The sequence below is a fragment of the Trichechus manatus genome, unplaced genomic scaffold (genome assembly GCF_000243295.1).
Source record: "Trichechus manatus latirostris isolate Lorelei unplaced genomic scaffold, TriManLat1.0 scaffold00192, whole genome shotgun sequence".
Lineage (NCBI taxonomy): Eukaryota > Metazoa > Chordata > Mammalia > Sirenia > Trichechidae > Trichechus > Trichechus manatus.
In genome coordinates this window covers 1,667,695-1,687,111 of record NW_004444128.1, presented here as the reverse complement: position 1 = coordinate 1,687,111, position 19,417 = coordinate 1,667,695, and the positions used below count along the sequence as shown (strand labels likewise).

Below are 19,417 nucleotides of genomic sequence, written 5' to 3'. Positions count from 1 at the left end.
TTAGTAACCACCAAAAAACTCTTGTCTCTATGCATTTGAGACTCCTTTTTAATTGCTTCTTATCCAGCATCAAAGCCATCCAAAAAAAAAAAAAAAAAAAACAAATCCATTGCCATTGCGAAAATTCCGACTCATAGTGACCCTATAGGACAGAGTAGAACTGCCCCACAGGGTTTCCAAGGAGCGGCTTAACCCAGCTAGCTTCTTCCCAAGGCCCTGCTTTGTGCCTCCCGTAGATAAAGGCCCCTGCTGAGACCACCCCAGAGACAGAGTGGCATATTTTTGTGCAATCTTGACTTCTGCTTTAAAAATCTGTTGTAGAGTAACGACACGTATTCTATTTAAAAATAAAATCAAGAGAGATTTATTGAAAGTAAAAGCAGTTCAAGCCGGGGACACGTTAGATCTCACAAAGTGAAAGCCAATGCTCCGGATAGGACAGTCACAAGTATAATTATAGAGCTAGAGCAGGAACTCAAGTTACAATATTCTGATTGGAAGTTGCAACATTAGGGAAGGTGAGGGCGGGACAACTCAGAGGGAGTGGGGGGCTTTATAGCAGGAGTGTGGGCTATTTGGGTTGTGCTTTAAATCCTCTTCGCTTTCAGTTTTCCCTAAATTCTCTTTATTGTTATAAGGTTGTTAGTGTCATGAATAAAAACTGTAAGACGAGTGACAATGGAGAATCAGAAACTATACCTTTACGCTAATCTGTATGTTTTATTAGCAAATATTGAAAAATACTGTCAATAAGGCAAACAGCTGTTTGATGTTTGTAAAGCTCCACCTTTCCTCCTTTGTAGAGGCATAAAAAACAAACCAGTAAAACAAAAACTACTGTACTTGCGAGCCAGCCCGCCACCAAGCTCAAGTCGACCTCCGCGGTTCTCCGAGGCTGCGCGATTGGTCCGGACCAACTCCAGAAACGCCACAGGGCGTTCTGCAACGAGGTCGGAAGTGACGCATCAAGCTGCGACGCCAGCGTCCGTCGCCTGACGCCGCGGGAGCCGGGCTTCGGTCGCTCAAGAGATCACCGGCTTTCTCCCTATGGTTGCAGCAGAGAGATCATGACGGGGAAGAAGTCTTCCCGGGAGAAGCGGCGCAAGCGAAGCAGTCAGGAGGCAGCCGCAGCGGTCTCGGCCCCGGACCCGGTACCTATCCTCGCCAGCAGCGGCAGTGGAAGCACCAGCGGCTGCGGGAGTACCAGCGGCTGCGGGAGCGTCACCTGCTGTGGGAACACCAGCTTCAGTGGAAGTGTCACCGGCGGTGGGAGCGTCGGCAGCTGCTGGGGTGGGAGCAGCGTGGAGCGTAGCGAGCGCCGGAAGCGAAGGAGCACCGACTCGTCTTCCAGTGTCTCGGGTTCCCTGCAGCAGGTGTGTGCGCGCTGCCTAGCCGCTTCCTAGGGTTGCTGCTGCTTCGAAAGAAGGCCGATGCCCAGCGCAGTGTGGCGGCGACATGGGGCTTCGAGCGTAGCTCACTGGTAGCGCGGTAATCCCGAGGTTCCACCCTGTGCTTGAGGTTCACATTCCTAAATCCCGGTGAATCCCACACTTCCTTGTCTTGAATTTAAGGTTCTGATGAGTTAACTTCTTGTAACTTTTGGCCCCTTCCATGTCTCTGCTTTCCTCCGTCTCCCTGAAAAGTATAGGATGGGAGTTAGCCTTCAATGCCCTTGCGAGGCGGACACGTTACTTGTCTCTTAGTCTTCACTTTTTAGTTAGATTGTGATTAACTCTGCATTACAGATAAGGAAGTTGAGGTTCAAAGAGATTAAGGAAGTTTACCCACGATAACAGAGTTTAATAGCGCCTAGATTTGAATCCAGATACCTGACTATAAAAGCATATTGTTTATTCTCCATTCTGCCGAGATAAGTTTTCCTTAATCGTTTGTTTATAGTATATAAGACAAATGCATGAATACATGAACAGAATTCATACAACAATGAAATAAAGGGAAACGCGTTGATGTCCCTCTTCATTCTTCCCCATCAATAGTTTGATACGAAGCCCCTTTCTTTTCATTACCCTTTGTGTGTATATAAATTCCTACACGTAGGCTTTGTTGTGATTCCCCTTCTCCAGTTGGGTAATACCACTGTATTGTTGGGATGAAGGTCTTTCTATATTTGTTCCTTATTTTTTTAGTGACTGCATGGTATTTCGTTTTGTCTTTATGGATGAGCATTTAGGTTTCCAGTATTTTGCTATCACATAGACATTATGAAAATGAGCACTTTTGTACATATATCTTGTGCAAGAATTATTTTAGGATAGAGTCTCAGAAGTGAAATTGCTGGGTCAAAAGGTATGTATTTTTAAAAATTTAGTAGGTAACCAAACTGCTTTCCAAAAGACCATTCACTGATGTATAGTCCAAACAGTATATGAGAATTAAGTATGGGAGAATTGGGAGATGTGGAAACATAGAAGACCATTTATTTTTATGTATTTTTTTGTAACTAGCCACAGTATTAGTTATTAGCTTTAAATTGGTTCTCAGAAAAATTTCAGCAGTGAGAATTTTGTCTTGTCGTTTTCAGCGTTTATACTTCTTATTTTTCTTGTCTTTTTGCATTGGCTAGAACTTGTAGTGTTGAACAATAGCTGTGATAGTAGGCATTCTTTTCCCATTCTTTAGTGGGAACATTTTTAATATTCCACCAATAATATAATATTTTCCATAGGTTTATGAAAGGTATCTTTGATCAGCTTAAGGAAATTTTCTTCAATTCCAAATTCACTGAGGGTTGTAGAGTTCTCTCAGACACTTTTCTGGCATTCTGTTGATACCACATAGTTTTTCTCCTTTAACCTGATGATGTAATTTTATTGATAAATTGTTTGATATTGAGCTGTACTTGAAGTATTGGGATAAACCCTATTTGGTTTGTTGATTTGTTTGTTCTCAGCTGAAATTTGGTTCGGTGATACTTTATTTAGGATTTTCACATTTGTATCTATGTTCAAAAGTTAAATAGGCTTATGGTTTTTATTTTTGGAGTTAACTTGTCTTGTTTTGGTGTCAAGATTATGCTAGCCTCATGGATGGAGTTGGGAAGCTTTTTATTTTTTTGTGTGTTTCAGAATAGTGTTTATCTTTTTCTTGTAGATTTGGCAGAACTTAATCATTCGACCATACTGCTGTCTAGTGCTTTTTTTTTTTTAGGGGTAGGTTATTATTTTCAAATTCTTTATAGTTATAGCTGTATTCAGTTTTCCCACCTCTTCTAGATTTAATTTCGATGTCACTATTCTTAGTTTAAATAGTTTCCAGTCTCTAGTTCTCTTTATCATGATGGCACTAAGTTTGTAAATGTTTACATATGGAAGTAAACCCAACTTCTAATGAGAAAGCAGTGTATTTGTGAAGAAAAAAAGAAGTTAGTTCATATTAGGCATGTAGATAACATCTCAAAGTTCTGAGAACGCCAATGTATCTGCTGTGTGTTGAATTTCATAGGTGATTTTTTTTTGTAACAGCTTTGGTGGTGTTGTGGGCTGCCTTTGAGTTACCCTGACTCATGGGGACCCTTGCACAATGGAACGAAGTGTGGGCTGGTCCTGCACCATCCCCAAGATTGGTTGCAGATCGGTCTGTTGTGATCCGTAGGGTTTTCATTTGCTGATTTTCAGAAGTAGATCACCAGGCCTTTCTTCTTGGTCCATCTTAGTCTGGAAGCTCTATTGAAACCTGTTCAGCAACATGTAAGCCTCCACTGGTGAGCCTCCACTGACAGATGGGTGGTGGCTGCCCATGAGGTACATTGGCAAGGAATGTTGGGCGAGAATTCTACCACCGAATCACTAATGCCCCCGTAACAGCTTTACTGAGATATAATTCACATACCATACAATTCACCCATTCAAAGTGTATAATTCAGAAGTTCTTAGTAGAATCACAGAGTTGTGCAACCGTCGCCACAATCAATTTTAGAAAATTTTTAATACCCCAAAAAAGAAGCTGTATGCCTAACCTTTAGCTGTCATTTCCAAACCTCCCTCCTGTCCTTAGGCAATCACTAATCTGCTTCCTGTCTCCATAGATATATAGGTTTCCCTGTTCTGGATGTTTATATAAATGGAATCATATAATATGTGGTCTTTTGTGACTGGCTTCTTTTACTTAGCATAATGTTTTCAAGGTTCATCCTTATTGTAGCGTGTGTTTGAACTTCATTCTTTTTAATTGCTGAATAAAATTCCATTTTCTGCATATAGCACATTTTATTTGTCCATGCATCAGTTGATAGATACTTGGATTATTTCTAGTTTTTAGATTTTATGAGTAATGTTTCTATGAACATTCATGTACAAATTTTTCTGTTGATCTGTGGCTACATTTTATTGAATGTATACTTAGGAGTGGAGTTGCTGGGTTCTATTATAACTCTATATTTAATTTTTTGAGGAACTGCTGAACTATATTCCAAAGTGGCTGCACTATTTTATATTCCCACCAGCAGTATATGAGGATTCCAGTTTCCTCATATTCTCACCAACACTTAGGTGTTTTTTCCATTGTAGCCATCCTAGGGGATGTGAAGTGGTATTTTGTAATGGTTTTGGTTTGTATTTCTCTGGACTAATGATAGTGAGCATCTCTTCTTGTGCTTATTGGCCATTTGTATATATTCTTTGGAGAAATGTGTATTCAGATCCTTTTCCCGTTTTTAAATTGGATTATTTGTCTTTTTATTTTTGAGTTGGAAGAGTTCTTTATACACTCTAGATACACGTCCCTTATCAGATACATGATTTACAAATATTTTTTCCCATTCTGTGGGTTGTCTTTTCACTTTCTTGATAGTGTCCATTGAAGTACAATTGGAAGGTGTGACTCATCCAACTTGGTTCTTTTTCAGTATTGTTTTGGCTATTTTAGGTCCCTTGAGTTTTCATATGAATTTTAGGATTAGCTTGTCAATTTCTGCAAGAAAAGGCCATTGAAGTTCTGAGAGGGATTTCATTGAGTCTGTAGGCAAATTTGGGGGAGTATTGTCATCTTAACAATATTAAATCTTCCAATCCATGATCATGGGATGTCTCTCAATTCATTTAGATCTTCTTTAATATCTTTCAACAATGTTTTGTAACAGTATACATTTTGTTCTTCTTTTGTTAATTTTATTCCTAAGTATTTTATTCTTTTTGATGCTATTGTAACTGAAGTTATTTTTGTAATTACCTTTTTCTGATTGTCCATTGCAATCCAAATGTATAGAAGTACAATTGATTTTTGTATATTGATCTTGTATCCTGCAGCCTTGCTGAACTTTTTGTTAGTTTAATAGTTTTTTTTTAGTGCATTTCCTAGGATTTTCTATATGCAAGATCATATCATCTGCAAATATAGTTTTATATCTTTCTTTCCAATCTGGATACCCTTTATTTTCTTGCCCAATTGCTTTAGCTAGAACTTTTAGTACGTATTGAATAAAGATACGGGAGGGGACATCCTCCTGGTCTTGTCGTTGTTGGGTGCCGTCAAGTTGATTCCGACTCATAGAGACCCCATGTGACAGAGTAGAACTGCCCCATAGAGTTTTCTTGGCTATACATAACAGATTGGAGAAACCTCAGATTTGATGTAGGGAGTCCAGTTCAGTAAGCTATTGAGACAATCCAGGCAAAACCTGGGTTGTGGCAGTAGATTTGGAGAGACTGGATAGATCTACGAGGTAGGAGGTAAAATTGCCAAAAATGTGTTAAATAACTGAAATTACTTGGCTACTTTGAATGTTTAAATTATATATAACAGTTTTTAAAATGACAGTAGCTCCTGGTAAACAGTATTACATTACTGTATAATAGTTGTGGTTTGTCATATTTTTGCTGCTCTCTATTCCATTTCTTTATATGATTTTAGGTAGAATGACAGGCATATATGTAAAACTTATAGGTGAATGACCAACTGCAGGAATGCTTGAATTCTTCAGTTTTATTGTAGGAAAGCATTCAATATTGAGTATATTTTCAGTTGTGTGTCCTAGGATACCGTCACTTCCCATATATCAAGTTGCTGAGTTAATTGCAGTATGGAGAGTAAGATCAGAGAATACTGTACAATTAAATAGTCTTTCCTATGGTTTTAGATGAATAATCTGTCCAAACAAAGAATTTGGAAATGTTTAATGAAGAAGAATTTATTATGTGAAAATGTGTAACATCATGTACATGTTTTATATATTTTAAAGAGTATTATTTAATGGTTCTTTTTATCACTTCTAATTTTAGGAAACCAAATATCTTTTGCCATCTTTGGAAAAAGAATTATTCTTGGTAGAGCACAGTGACCTTGAAGAAGGTGGACTGGACCTGACTGTGTCATTAAAACCAGTTAGTTTCTATATATCAGACAAAAAAGAAATGCTTCAGCAGTGCTTCTGTATCATAGGGGAGAAGAAGTTACAGAAGATGCTTCCTGATGTGTTAAAGGTACTTCGTTATATACATTATCAGACTATATGCATATATAGAATGCAACAGGTTTTGTAGCAGTCATCTTACGTATGCAATTTATAACTGAATGTTTTCAACTGGAACAAGTTGGTTGAAAAGATATAAAAAGGGATTTTGAGAACCATAAATGGCCTTGTATATTTAAAAATTTGCCAAGAAAAAACAAGACATTTTACTATGTGTAGGCAAGGATTTTATTGAGCCTAACCTATGGAAATAATTCTGTTAAGTGCAGGCAATAGTAGTAACTAAATTGGAGGAATAATAGATCTTTCTGGTGCTTTAAAGAATAATATAATAATATATTGCTGTGTAACAATACACAGTGATGATTGGTAGGTAATAGTTTGTATTCCATTGAATTCACAGGTGTTTTCATGTACTTATTTCTGAAAATTATCCAGAGAAAAACATGGCATTATTCTGATTTTATAGTTGTGGGAAAAGAGCTTGGATAAGTTAAGCCCAAGATCATATATCTAGAAAGTACAGAGCCAGGACTTGAATATTTAAACCTTTAAAAGAATTGCCTGGCATAAATAGGCTGCAGTTATGAATACTAGGACACTTGACTTACTCTTTAGTTTATTCTTTTATAATAAGTATGATTTTAGGTATTCCCACCAAATTTTTGTAAAATGTTCACTTGTTAACTGGCAGTTTTTCATATTTCATCCCACAAAAAGATTTATGTGAATTCTGCTTGAAACTTTTAGTTTGTTCTCCTGCAAGATTTTGTTAACCAGATTTTTTTGCATGTGATTGCAGTTTTCTGGTTTACATTGGAGCTATATTACATAAGTGCACTTTTTTTTTTAATGTTATTTTCCTTAGAACTGTTCAATAGAAGAAATTAAAAAACTATGCCAGGAACAATTAGAACTCCTGTCTGAAAAAAAAATTTTGAAGATTCTTGAGGGTAAGTATACATATTATATTCTAATAACTTACATATTCAATAGAAATCCTGCAGTATTCTTTTTCTTATTTTAGATATTTAATTTTATTAATATAGGTAATCATTGAAGTTGTATTTTTACTGAGAAATATGTACATATCAGAATAGCATTTCAGGAAAAGATTTGCTATGTATCATTTTTCTAAATCAAGTGTATAGGTAAGTGTATAAGTTTGTACACAGTAGTAAAATGGAATAAAAAATGTTTACTCAAAATACCATAAAAATTAATTATTAAAAAGGCAGAGATTTCTCTTAAATTAATTTTTTACTTGCTGCTTTATTTCCTTCATAACTTTTAGTTGTCTTTTGCATACTGTTTGTTCTACTCAGACCCAGATTCAGAGTTAGAAGAATTCCTTGCAGTTAGTCAACACTTACATCTGCCTGAAGTAGGACTCGTCTTTGTAATACCATTTATTACCTCTAGAATTTTGGATTTCCAAGCATTTTTGTTTTTTTGAACATTGCAAGGATATTTGCATTAGCATCATAAGAGTAGGAACAAAAATAGAGATTTTCAGTTATTAGAAATTTTTTAAAAATGTAAAACGGTTTACTGGAATTTTATAACTCTGGCAATAGATGTATATATGCGTATATAGTCTGTAAATATATGTACACACAGTCTTGTGTATCTCTCTCTATATATATAATGCATTGTATGTATATGTACATATAATGCATTAAGGGAATACAATGAGACATAGCTAATAAGGCATTAAAAATATAAGCAATTAAAATATAAGCATGTAAAAAATGTAGTCTTTCAATAGCTGTAAAGTTCCTTATCTGCATCACTTTTAGAGTTGATACTTTTTGGCTGATTGAATCATTTTGACATTTTTTATAAGCATGCTTTTATATAGTTTATTTCATTTATAAGGTGACAATGGTATGGACTCTGATATGGAAGAGGAGGCAGATGATGGCTCTAAGACGGGATCTGATTTAGTCAGTCAGTAAGTTAAAAACTTTCATTTTTATTTTTAAATTTCTTCATTTTTCTTTTGATGATTTCTTACCTCAAGGATGTAATTATTTTATTGTGGTTTATTTATATAAAATAATTCTACAGTGTAGAAGGATTGATTTGTTGTAATGACCTAGAGCATTACAATGATTGGTCCTTTTGATGTATGTGAAGATGGAGTTAATTGCTTTCAGAATTAATGTGGTTTTCTTAAACTACTACACATAGATATAGGACAACAGGGATGTCATCCTAAAGCAGATTCATATCTCTCCTTGGAATTTGAATATATTACTCATAGTGCCCACTATTTATTAAGTATGTACCATATGGCAGACACTATGTTAATAGCTTTGATCAGTTTATCTTACTGAATTCTTCTACAGATCTATTAATATTAGGTTATAATAAACTAATTTCACAAACGAAATAGTAAGATGGTTCATTTTATATATGTATATGTAATTTGATTTATTGTGGTGAGAAAAAATGCCTAAAGTTTTGAGATACTGACTGACCAAGAAGAAACATGCCAATTGATTTTTTCCTAAATTTTTTGGTGCTCTAACCACTGCTCATCAAACTTTCACCCACTAATTTTGGCATCTATTGATGATTTTTGCCTGGAAAACTTACTTCTTTGGTGATTGCCAAAGACTGATTTTTATCCCCCTTTGCGAAGCCTGGCATTTTTCTTAAAGAATAGGACAAGATTTGTGCAATAGGTACAGGTATTAGGAAAAATAAGAAGAGATTACTGGGGCAGTAGAATAAATAAGCAGCACATATTTAACTTGAAATCTTGAGTACTTTTCCGTTTCTAATCTTTTCTGAACTTTTCCAGATCATTGAGACTCTTTTGAATTACTTCAGAATATAGGCTTTTTTTAACTTGTATTTTAGATGAAGGTTTACAAACCAAACTAGTTTCTCATTAAACAGTTAAGACACATATTGTGTTGTGACATTGGTTGCCAACCCCATGACTTGTCAACACTCTCCCCTTCTCGACCTTGGGTTCCCTGTTAACCAGCTTTCCTGATCCTCTTGCCTTCTCATCCCTGTCCTTGGGTTGGTGTGCCCATTTAACCTCGTTTTGTTTTATGGGCCTGTTTAATCTTTGGGTGAAGGGTGAACCTCGGGAGTGACTTCAGTATTGAGTTAAAAGGGTGTCTGGGGGTCATACTCTCAGAGCTTCTCCAGTCTCTGTCAGACCAGTAAGTCTGGTCTTTTTTGTGAGTTAGAATTTTGTTCTACATTTTTTCTAGGTCTGTCTGGGACCCTCTGTTGTGATCCCTGTCAGAGCAGTAGTGGTGGTAGCCGAGCACCATCTAATTGTACTGGACTTAGTGTAGTGGAGGCTGTGGTAGTTGTGGTCTTTGGTTTTCTTCATTCTCTCTGGCTCCAGATGGGGTGGAACCAGTGGAGTGTCTTAGATGGCTGCTCACAAGCTTTTAAAACCCCAGATGCTACTCACCAAAGTAGGATATAGAACATTTTCTTTATAAACTGTGTTATGCCATTTGAGCTAGATGTCCCCTGAAACCATGGTCCCCAGCCCTCAGCCCAGTAATTCAGTCCCTCAGGGAGTTTGGATGTGTCTGTGAAGCTTCCATGACCTTGCCTTGGTCAAGTTGTGCTGACTTCCCCAGTATCGTGTACTGTCTTACACTTCACCAAAGAGAATATAGGCTTATTTTTAAAATCAAACTTCTAAACTACAAGATGCCAGGTAAATAATACTACTCATAGCTAACACTTTCTGAGCATTGTATTACAGACATTGTTCTAAGCAATTTGTGTGCATTCATTCACTCATTGTGTTCATGTAGCAACTTTGTGAGTTAAGTGATATTGTTACACTATTTTACAGATATCAGCAATGTTCGGTTGGAAATTAAAATTAAAAAATTCCTTTATAGTAATGCCAAAAACTGTAATACTTAAGTATAAATCTAAAAAAAAATGTACAAATTGTTTGCAAGAAACTGTAAAATGCTGGTGAAGGAAATCAAAGATGACCTGAATAAATGGAGAGACGTACTGCGTTTATGGATTGGAAGACTCAACAGAGTAAAGATTTCATTTATTTTCAAATTGATCTATAGATTTAATGCAATTCCAGTCAAAATCCCAGCAGGATTCTATGTAGAAATGTGCTCATTAAAAAATTTATGAGGAAAGGCAAAACAACCAGAAGAGCTAAAATCATTTTGGAAAATAATAATTACACTACCCAATATTAAGACTTACTATAAAGCTATAGTAATCAAGATAGTGTGGTGTATTGAAATAGGGATAAGCACATAAGTTAATGAAATAGAAAAGAGTTCGGAAATAAACACACACAAATATAGCCATTTGGTTTTTGACAGTAGAGAAAGACTAGTGTTTTTAACAGATAGTGTTGAAACAATTAGATACCCATATGCAAAGAAATGAACCTCATTCTAAACCTTATACTTTATACAAATATTAACTCAAAATTCATCATAGATCTAAATGTAAAATGTAAAACTGTAACACTTGTAAAAGAAAACAGGAGAAAATCTTCATGATGTGGAGTTTCGGCAAACGATTCTTAAGCCTAGCACCAAAACCATGACCCGTAAAAGAAAAAAGTTGGTAAGTTAGATTTCATCAAAGTTAAAAACTTTGCTCTGGGAAAGATTCTTGTTAAGAGAATGCAAAGACAAGCTACAAACTGGGAATATTTGCAAATCACGTATCTGCAGAGAACAGGTATCCAGAGTCTATAAATAACCCTTAACACTCAGCAGTAAGGAAACAAACAACCCAATGAAAATAATGAGCAAAAGATTTGAACAGCTACTTCACTAAAGAGGATATGCTGATGGCAGATGAGCAGATGTAAAACAATGTAGGTGGCCTCTAGAAGCTGGAAAAGACAAGGAAATGAAATCTCCCCAGGATCCTCTGGAAGGAATACAACACTGTCTGTATCTTGATTCTAGCCCAGTAAGACTCAATTTGGGCTTCTGATATCCAGAACTGTAAAGGAATACATGTTGTTTTAAGCCACTGTTTGTGGTAATTTGTTACAGTAGCAATAGGAGAAAACTAATCCAGCATACTTGATTAAAACCTAGACATAAGCCAAAGTTACTGATTTATTTGCTCAGGCCACATAGGTATTTTCTTGGACCTAAACAACATTTAAAAATTTCTGAAATGGTTTCCAGCATTTAAACCTAGTGGCATAACACTAAAAACTGGATATTTAAGTTGTTTATAAAGTCAGATTAAGTGATTATTCCTGGGAGAGCAAAAAAATTAGTTGGAGCTGAGGGCAGTTGCTTTCTTTTTGTATGGCATGTATATTTTGGTGTGCTACAGAGTAATGCACTTGCCTTAATGTTTATTGTATGAAACGTCTGTAAAATGAGACTTATATTGAAGGGAAAACACATAAAGGCCAAAGGTTGGCCTTGAAAACAATTATGTCCGTTTGTCAGCTTCTTATCAGCTGATATATAGACCTTTACCTTCTCATCCTAATTTTAATGAACAAAAATAGTTTTAATAACATAGATAATGGGATCTATGTTAGTAAAAATCCATGAAAATTTTGAGTTTCTTTCAGTGCTACCTATGCTCCTTTATTATAGTTCGTATCAGAAACTGTAAAGTGACAGAGTTCATTATAAGGTGTGCATGTGTGTTTATGCAGTATATCGTACACCCTACATGCATTAACCTTCCCTGGGTGGTATGAACGGTTAGGCAGTTAGCAGCTGAGTGCATTAACCTTTTGCACCTCTCAGGTACTCCCTATGTATACTAGTTTTTTCATACTCCCTTAAAGATTTTAAGATACAGAAATACACACAAATGTTTATGCACAAGTAAAGAGAATCTAAAATTACATTTACAGTTTTATCTTCTCACATTGTCACCTTTATATGTTCAGATTCTGTTTATCCTTTAAAGTCGGCATTCAGATGCATGTTTTTCTTGCCAAACTTCTTGATCTCTAGTGCTATTTAAAAGATTATTTGCTTACTTTTATTTTACCTTACAGTAGTTTTTTTTTTTTTTTTTACTACCAAAAATAACACCAAGAAAGCAGTACTTATAAGAAATTATTGAGAGTGGGCTACCTTGAAACTGAAATGAATGCATGGATGTTAACTTTATAACAATTGCAGTAGGAATGAGATTTAGCAACTGTGAAGATAATAATAACATCTATAGTTTTCTAAATATCTTCAGTTTAACAAATGTGAGGGATGGGATTGGCAACTTAAATAAGCAAATAAGCAAATTTATATTGTCGGTAATCTAAAAATTTTAGCATCTGTAGTTTGCAGTGTTTTAAAACTACTAAGAATTGTGTCAAGATTTGCAAATGTTACAGATGAAGACAAATTACTTAATACGAACAATAATGTTAAGTAAATAAAAGTAATATGGAATTAGAGTGCCATCTGCATTTGAAGATGGACTGGGAGAAGCTTTGTTATAACTAAAGTAGCACAAAAAGTAAGAACAGGTATTAGCTTGACCTTTAACGTTACTTAACTGTGCTACAAAGAATGTGTTTTTAATGAAATTTAAGTCTTGAATAATGCAGTAAAATAATAAGGATTGAGGTTTTTATATATATAAAGAATGAAAGTAAAAACACTTTAGGGAAATATCAGCAATATTTTAGAATTGCTCTCTCTAGTCTCTTCATGAATTTTAAATTAATGTACTTTTAGTGAATGGTATAGAGGGAGTTGTGAGTGGAAATGAGGCTGTATTTCTCTGTAGGTGATAAGTAATGTTGAGATAATAAAGTAGGTTCTGTATGAATGTTCTGGAACTATTGATCCTAGCCACTGCCACTTTTGTATCGGCAGATGGACGTGTTCTAAATTGGTTTTTATCAAATTCTAATTTTTAATGATTAACTTTTTTTAAACTAGATACTTCTAAAGAGGCCTTAGAGGTTTACATAATATATATAAAGAACCATTTTGTTTTCACTAGAATATTTAAATATCTAAGGTAATTTATAGTGAATTGTTTCATAAAGAATACCTCTTTGGAAAGAATTATTTTAAAATTGCCATTTAAGTTGTCTATTTTGTAAATCGGAGACCTGGTGGCGTAGTGGTTAAGAGCTCAGCTGCAGACCAAAAGGTCGGCAGTTCTAATTCACCAGCTGCTTCTTGGAAACCTTATGGGGTAGTTCTAATTCACCAGCTGCTTCTTGGAAACCTTATGGGGCAGTTCTACTGTGTCCTGTAGGGTCACTGTGAGTCAGAATTGACTTGACAACAATGGGTTTTTTTGGGGGTTTGGGTTTTGTAAATCTGAAATATGTGAAGTTTTGGTTAAAATGGAGTACATGAGTATTCTTGAAATGTAAAATGGTTGAAAGAGCAAGCTGAGGATCAGATTTATATTTATATTTACTATTTATAATATACTGGTTACTATTTATATTATGTTAAACTTTAGTACATTGTTATAGTTACATTTCTTAAATAGTCTACCAGTTATTGCACACTTCAAAACAGGAAATTTCCTATATACTGTTATTTATAGTCAGATGAGGCACTTGAGGGATGATAGAATGAAAGAAGATCATACTACATAAATGTAGGGGATTTAATGATGATGGAGCCTTGAAATAGGATGTTTATTCTTAAAAATATTGGGCATTTCCTCTGCAGTCTTACTGAAAGTAGCAGCTAGAGTTGTGTACAAACCATTTTTCTATTGCAGGACTCTAGCAATGATGTTTGGTAGAACTCTATTGCAGGCATGGAGTTTTTGTATGTATAATAACTTTCAAAGGGGCAATGATATTCAGCAATACCCTAAACTCTCAGTGTCAACAAAACTGAACTTGTTGGAAATAAAAGAGTCCTTCATAAACTACTATTATTAAAGTTAAAAGAAAGTATTTGAGTAAAATTTATAGTGTGCTAGAGCACTGGATTGATGAATAGCATAAATCTGTAGTACATAATTAAAGAAACATTTTTATCAATGGATGCAAGAACAGGCCTCAGGTAGACATGAGACTTGGCCTTGTTGGGGATAATACATTTAGGAAATTGACCTTTGATTTATCCAACTCACATCACCGCTCTGGAATATATGGGATTGTTTTGTACCAGTTACTTTTTTGTTTGTTTAATTCTTTATTATGGAAAATTTCAACACAAAAGAAGATAGATATATTGAGCCCCTGCATACCTATATATCCCATTCCATATTATTTTAACCCCCCTCAACTTCTCCCACTCTAATTACTTTGAAGCACATCTTGACCTAGTTACTTTTAAATGGTAAGCAGATAGGCACTTCCTCTAGAACATTCCTAAGAATGGGAGGAATTGAACTTCTCAGAGGTCCTAGATGGGATAGATCTTCACTCCAGTCAAGTGATATGATTTGCACTCTGTGTTTCTGTGGGGACCTTTGAGAATTTGAGACAATTTACTTTTTATTACTAAAAATGTCAAGCATATAGAAAAGTAGATACCAGTATAATGAATCTCCCATATACCTGTTGCCTAGATCTAACAATTATAGTACTTTTGCATATTTACTTCATCTTCTTTTTTAAAAACTATTTTAAGTCAGTTACAGATATCTTAATTCTAAATCTCTATGTTTGCATTTCTAGAAAATAGGGACATTTTCCCACATAGGCATAATATCATTATAACACTTAACAAAATTAGTAATAGTTCACTAATATCAGGTGATATCCGTTTTGTATTCAGATTTTCCCAGATGTCCCAAAAGGGTATTTTTCCAGGTGATTTCTTTAAAACATAGTACGAGTAAAGTCTTCACATTGTATTTGGTTGTATCTCTTAAGTGTTTTTTCATCTAGAACTGTCTTACCTTCTTACTTTTTGATTAATGATTTTGACTTGTTGAGGAAACTAGGTAAGTTGTCCTGGAATATCTCACCTCCTGGCTTTATCAGATTGCTTCGTCATGGTGTTGTTTGACTTGTTCCTGTATCCTCTGATTTTTCTCATAAGCTGGAAATTATTTATTTATTTTTAAAATTAATAAGTATATTAGTATTCTATTGCTGTTTTAACAAATTAACACAAACTTAGTGGCTTTAAACAGCACACATTTATTTTTTTACAGTTCTGAAGGTCAGAAGCCCAAAATCAGTTTTACTGGGCTAAAGACAGGACGTCGGCAATGCTGGTTCTTTCCAGGGCTTCGAACCAGTTCAGACTGGTTCAGTCATGGCCGACAAAGCAAAACCAGAACAGACCCAAATTTTTAAAATTTGGGTGATCCAAAACCATAACCGAAATGGGAAAAATTACAGGCTGAAGTCCTGGAATTGGAAACATGCAAGAGGTGTCAGTGAGTGCTTTCAGGAGCCTGATGTGTGAGATTGTATTATTGCCAAGATTGAGGAGAGCAACACACATTCATAGTGGAGCAGTCAGCCGCCATCTTTCAGCAGGGCACCACTGTTTTTGACTGTGTGCAAAATCTGATGGGCAAGAGATTTGGTTGCTATGTAACACATACGCTGCCCTTGTTTTCTAAGAGGGAGATTAGGTTTCTAGCAGGGCTTCAACCCATAATTTTTCCATTCTGGTTCCGGTTCACCCAAATTTTAAAAATTCGAGTCTGTTTCTGTGTCGCTTCCTCAGCCATGACTGCACTGGGAAGAACTGGTTTGAAGCCCTGGTTCTTTCTGAGGCTCTGAGGGGAGAATCTGTTTTCTTCCCTTTTCAGCTTGCTTGACTTTTCAGCTTCTGGTGGCTGCCTGTATTCCTTGGTTTATGGCCTCTTTTGCCATCTTCAAAGCAAATTTCTCCAGTCTCTGCATCCTTCATGACATTACTTTCTCCTCTGACTCCTTATGATAAGGACGTTTGTGATTACATCAGGCCTACCAGGATAATCTCCATGTTTTAAGATCCTTAATTTAATCACATCTGCAAAGTCCTTTTGCCATATAAGCTAATATTCACAGGTTCTGGGAATTTTAGGATGTGGAACTATTTGAAGGGCTATTATTCAACCTACCACAATAAAGACAAATATGAATCTAATGATAACCTCTGTTGACAAAATATCTATATATATGTATACATATATACACATATATACATATATATACGCACATATATACATATATACATATGTATATATATACACACACATATATACATATATAGACATATATATACATATGTGTGTGTATATATACATATATATATACACATATATGCATACATATGTACGTATGTATGTATATATATATATACAGGACCCCTGGTGACAAAGTGATTAAGAGCCCAGGCTGCTAACCCAAAGGTCAGCAGTTCGAATCCACCAGCTGCTCCTTGGAAACCCTATAGGGCAGTTCTACTATATATATCATAAGAAAAGTGAAACAGTACACAAAGGTATAAAATGAAAATAAAAAGCCTTTCCTTCACGTCTCCACCCCATCCAATCCTTCTATTTTTGTCCCTTCTTCAGAGCAGTACTTCTAAAACTTTTTTGTGCCATGGACCCCTTTGGAAATCTGGTGAAGCCTTTTGAGCATTTTTCAAAATAATGCTTTGTGTGTGTTTAATAAAATAGATTCACAAAGGAAACCAATTATATTGAAATGATTAATTAAAATATTTTGTGATACGGTAATATAGGTACTTCTTACAACATATTAATAAAATCTAGCAGCAGTAATTTTGATAACTTTAAAATAGTGATAGGCCTAAATAATATTTTGATATCTGCAGCAACTGTATCATGAAGTGAAAATATCTATGAAATCTATTCATGAAAAAATTACAAATATTGCTAATACCTGAAGAAAATGTTTTGATCATTAAATTCTAGTGAAAATACAGATGTAATATTTTTCTACCTGTGGTAGGCTGAATAAATCCCTCAGAAGATACCCATGTCCTAATTCCTGGAACCTGTGAATGTTAGCTTATATGGCAAAAAGGATTTTGCAGATATGATTATCTGCTGGAATTGGTCCTCAGTTTAAAGCCAGCAAGAACATAGGGACTTCAGGAATTGAATGGATTCTTCTCTAGGGCCTCCTGAAAAGAGTACACTCTGTGGACACAGCTTGCCTTTAGTCCAGTGAGACCAATACCTGACTTCTGACCTACAAAACTATAATAAATTTGTGTTGTTTCAAGCCATTAAGTTTGTGGTAACTTGTTTTGACAGCAATAGAAAATGAATACAGGAACATTTGAGTTATTTCCGGTTTTGGGGGATTCCAGATAAAGCCACTGTAAATATTTGCATGCAAGTTTTTGTATGAACATAGGTTTTTTTATTTCACTTGGACAAGTACCTAAGAGTGGGATTGCTGGGCCATATAGTAAGTATATGTTTATAAGAAACTGCCAAAGCATATTCTGCAGTGGCTGTACCATTTTGCATTCCTACCAGCTATGTATGAAAAGTTCCATTTGTTCTGCATCCTAGCTGATACTGTGAATGAGAATTCCATTTGTCAATGGTTTTGATTTTAGCTATCTTAATATATGTATAGTGGTACCTCATTGTGGTTTTAGTTTGCATTTGTGTGTGTTTGCCATCCATGTATCTTCTTTGGTGAAGTGACTTCATTTTTTACCTATTTTTTTAAATTGGGTTGTTATCTTTCTTATTACTATGATTTGAGAGTTCTTTATATAGTCTAGATACAAGTCCTTTATAAGATCTGTAACTTGCAAATATTTTCTTCTAGTCTGTGGCTTTTCTTTTCATTTTCTTAACAATGTCTTTGGTAGAGCAGAAGTTCTTAATTTTGGTGAAGTATAATTATTTTTATTTATAGATCTTGTTCTTGATGTCATATCTAAGAAATCTTTGCTTAACTTAGACTCACAAAGATTTTTGCTGTGTCTTCTGTAATTTTATAGATTTACATTTAGGTCTTTGATCAACTTTGAGTTAATATTTGTATGTGGTACAAGGTATGGATTGAGAATCATATTTAGATAGATATTCAATTGTATCAGCACCGTTTGTTCAAAAGACTATCGTTTGTCCATTGAATTGTCTTTGCATCTTTGTTGAAAATCAGTTGACTATGTATATCTGGTTCTATTTTTGGACTGTATTCTGTTCCATTAATCTATATGTTTATCCTTTCTCCAGTACCATAGTGTCTTGGTTTCTGTAGCTTTGTAATCTTGAAATCCAATAGTTTGTGTCCTCCAACCTTGTCCTTTTTATTTTTTTTCAAAATTGTTTTGGCTGCTCTAGTTTCCTTGCCCATCTCCTATTTTTAAGATAGGCCAGCTTCACTCAGTCTCTATTGTTTAATCCTAGGAGTGCGGAGAGAATTGGAGGTTATTTCTTTTGTGATACCATTTTACCTGCTTCTCTGTCAGCTAACTTTTATCAAAATGAGAAGAATCAGGCTGTGCGTGTTTGGTTCTGTTTCCTTATTTTTCTGTTGAGACATCTTTCGGTATTTTTCATTTGGATAAGAAATTGACTTTTTTTTTCTGTTTAGAATACATTTAAAACCTTTAGTAATACACGTTTGATGTTGTGAAGTTCCACAAACCTCCCCAATGTATTACACTGTTTAAAAAAATCACTGAGTTGTAAGAAAGGATTGTGAGTGGATAACTGTATTTGAATGAAGGAAAAGTTGGACTGATGTTGATTTGAGACCCTAAATTCCAAGGATAGATATAGGGCTCTGTCATAACCCAAGGCCAAGCTTGCAAATTAAGCTGCATTAAAGAAGAAGGGGCACTGCAGATGGGGGAAGGAAATTAGAAAAATAAGGTTTTGTTGTTGTTTTTTTTTTTTTAATGGAGAGTAGCACAGAGATCATAAAAAAGATTGTTAACCCAAACCAGCATTGGCACAGTCTGTTTTCTTCTCTCTCTCTGTTTCTTTTTCTTTACCTCTCTCTGTCTCTGCCTATGTATCCCTTTCCTTGTCTCCCTCTCTTCTATCTTCTCTTTCTCTTCTCCTTTCTCCTCTCTCTCCAGTTGTTTTAAAATTCTTACATAGTTTTAAAAACGG

General features: G+C 35.2%; 1 protein-coding gene across 2 annotated transcripts in view; it reads left to right on the top strand.

Moving 5' to 3' along the window:
- The first annotated feature begins 980 nt into the window (after window positions 1-980).
- Window positions 981-19,417, top strand: part of CAAP1 (caspase activity and apoptosis inhibitor 1) — a 37,039-nt gene continuing 18,602 nt past the window's right edge. Inside the window, exons 1-4 of one of the 2 annotated variants that reach the window (XM_004387743.2) lie at window positions 981-1,373; window positions 6,237-6,437; window positions 7,296-7,380; window positions 8,306-8,381. In XM_004387743.2, the coding sequence (XP_004387800.1) occupies window positions 1,068-1,373; window positions 6,237-6,437; window positions 7,296-7,380; window positions 8,306-8,381 (668 nt within the window). In that variant the 5' untranslated portion in view covers window positions 981-1,067. Of the gene's footprint in view, window positions 1,374-1,464; window positions 1,539-6,236; window positions 6,438-7,295; window positions 7,381-8,305; window positions 8,382-19,417 lie in introns of those variants that run through there. The other variant, XM_023741843.1, reaches the window with a different exon arrangement.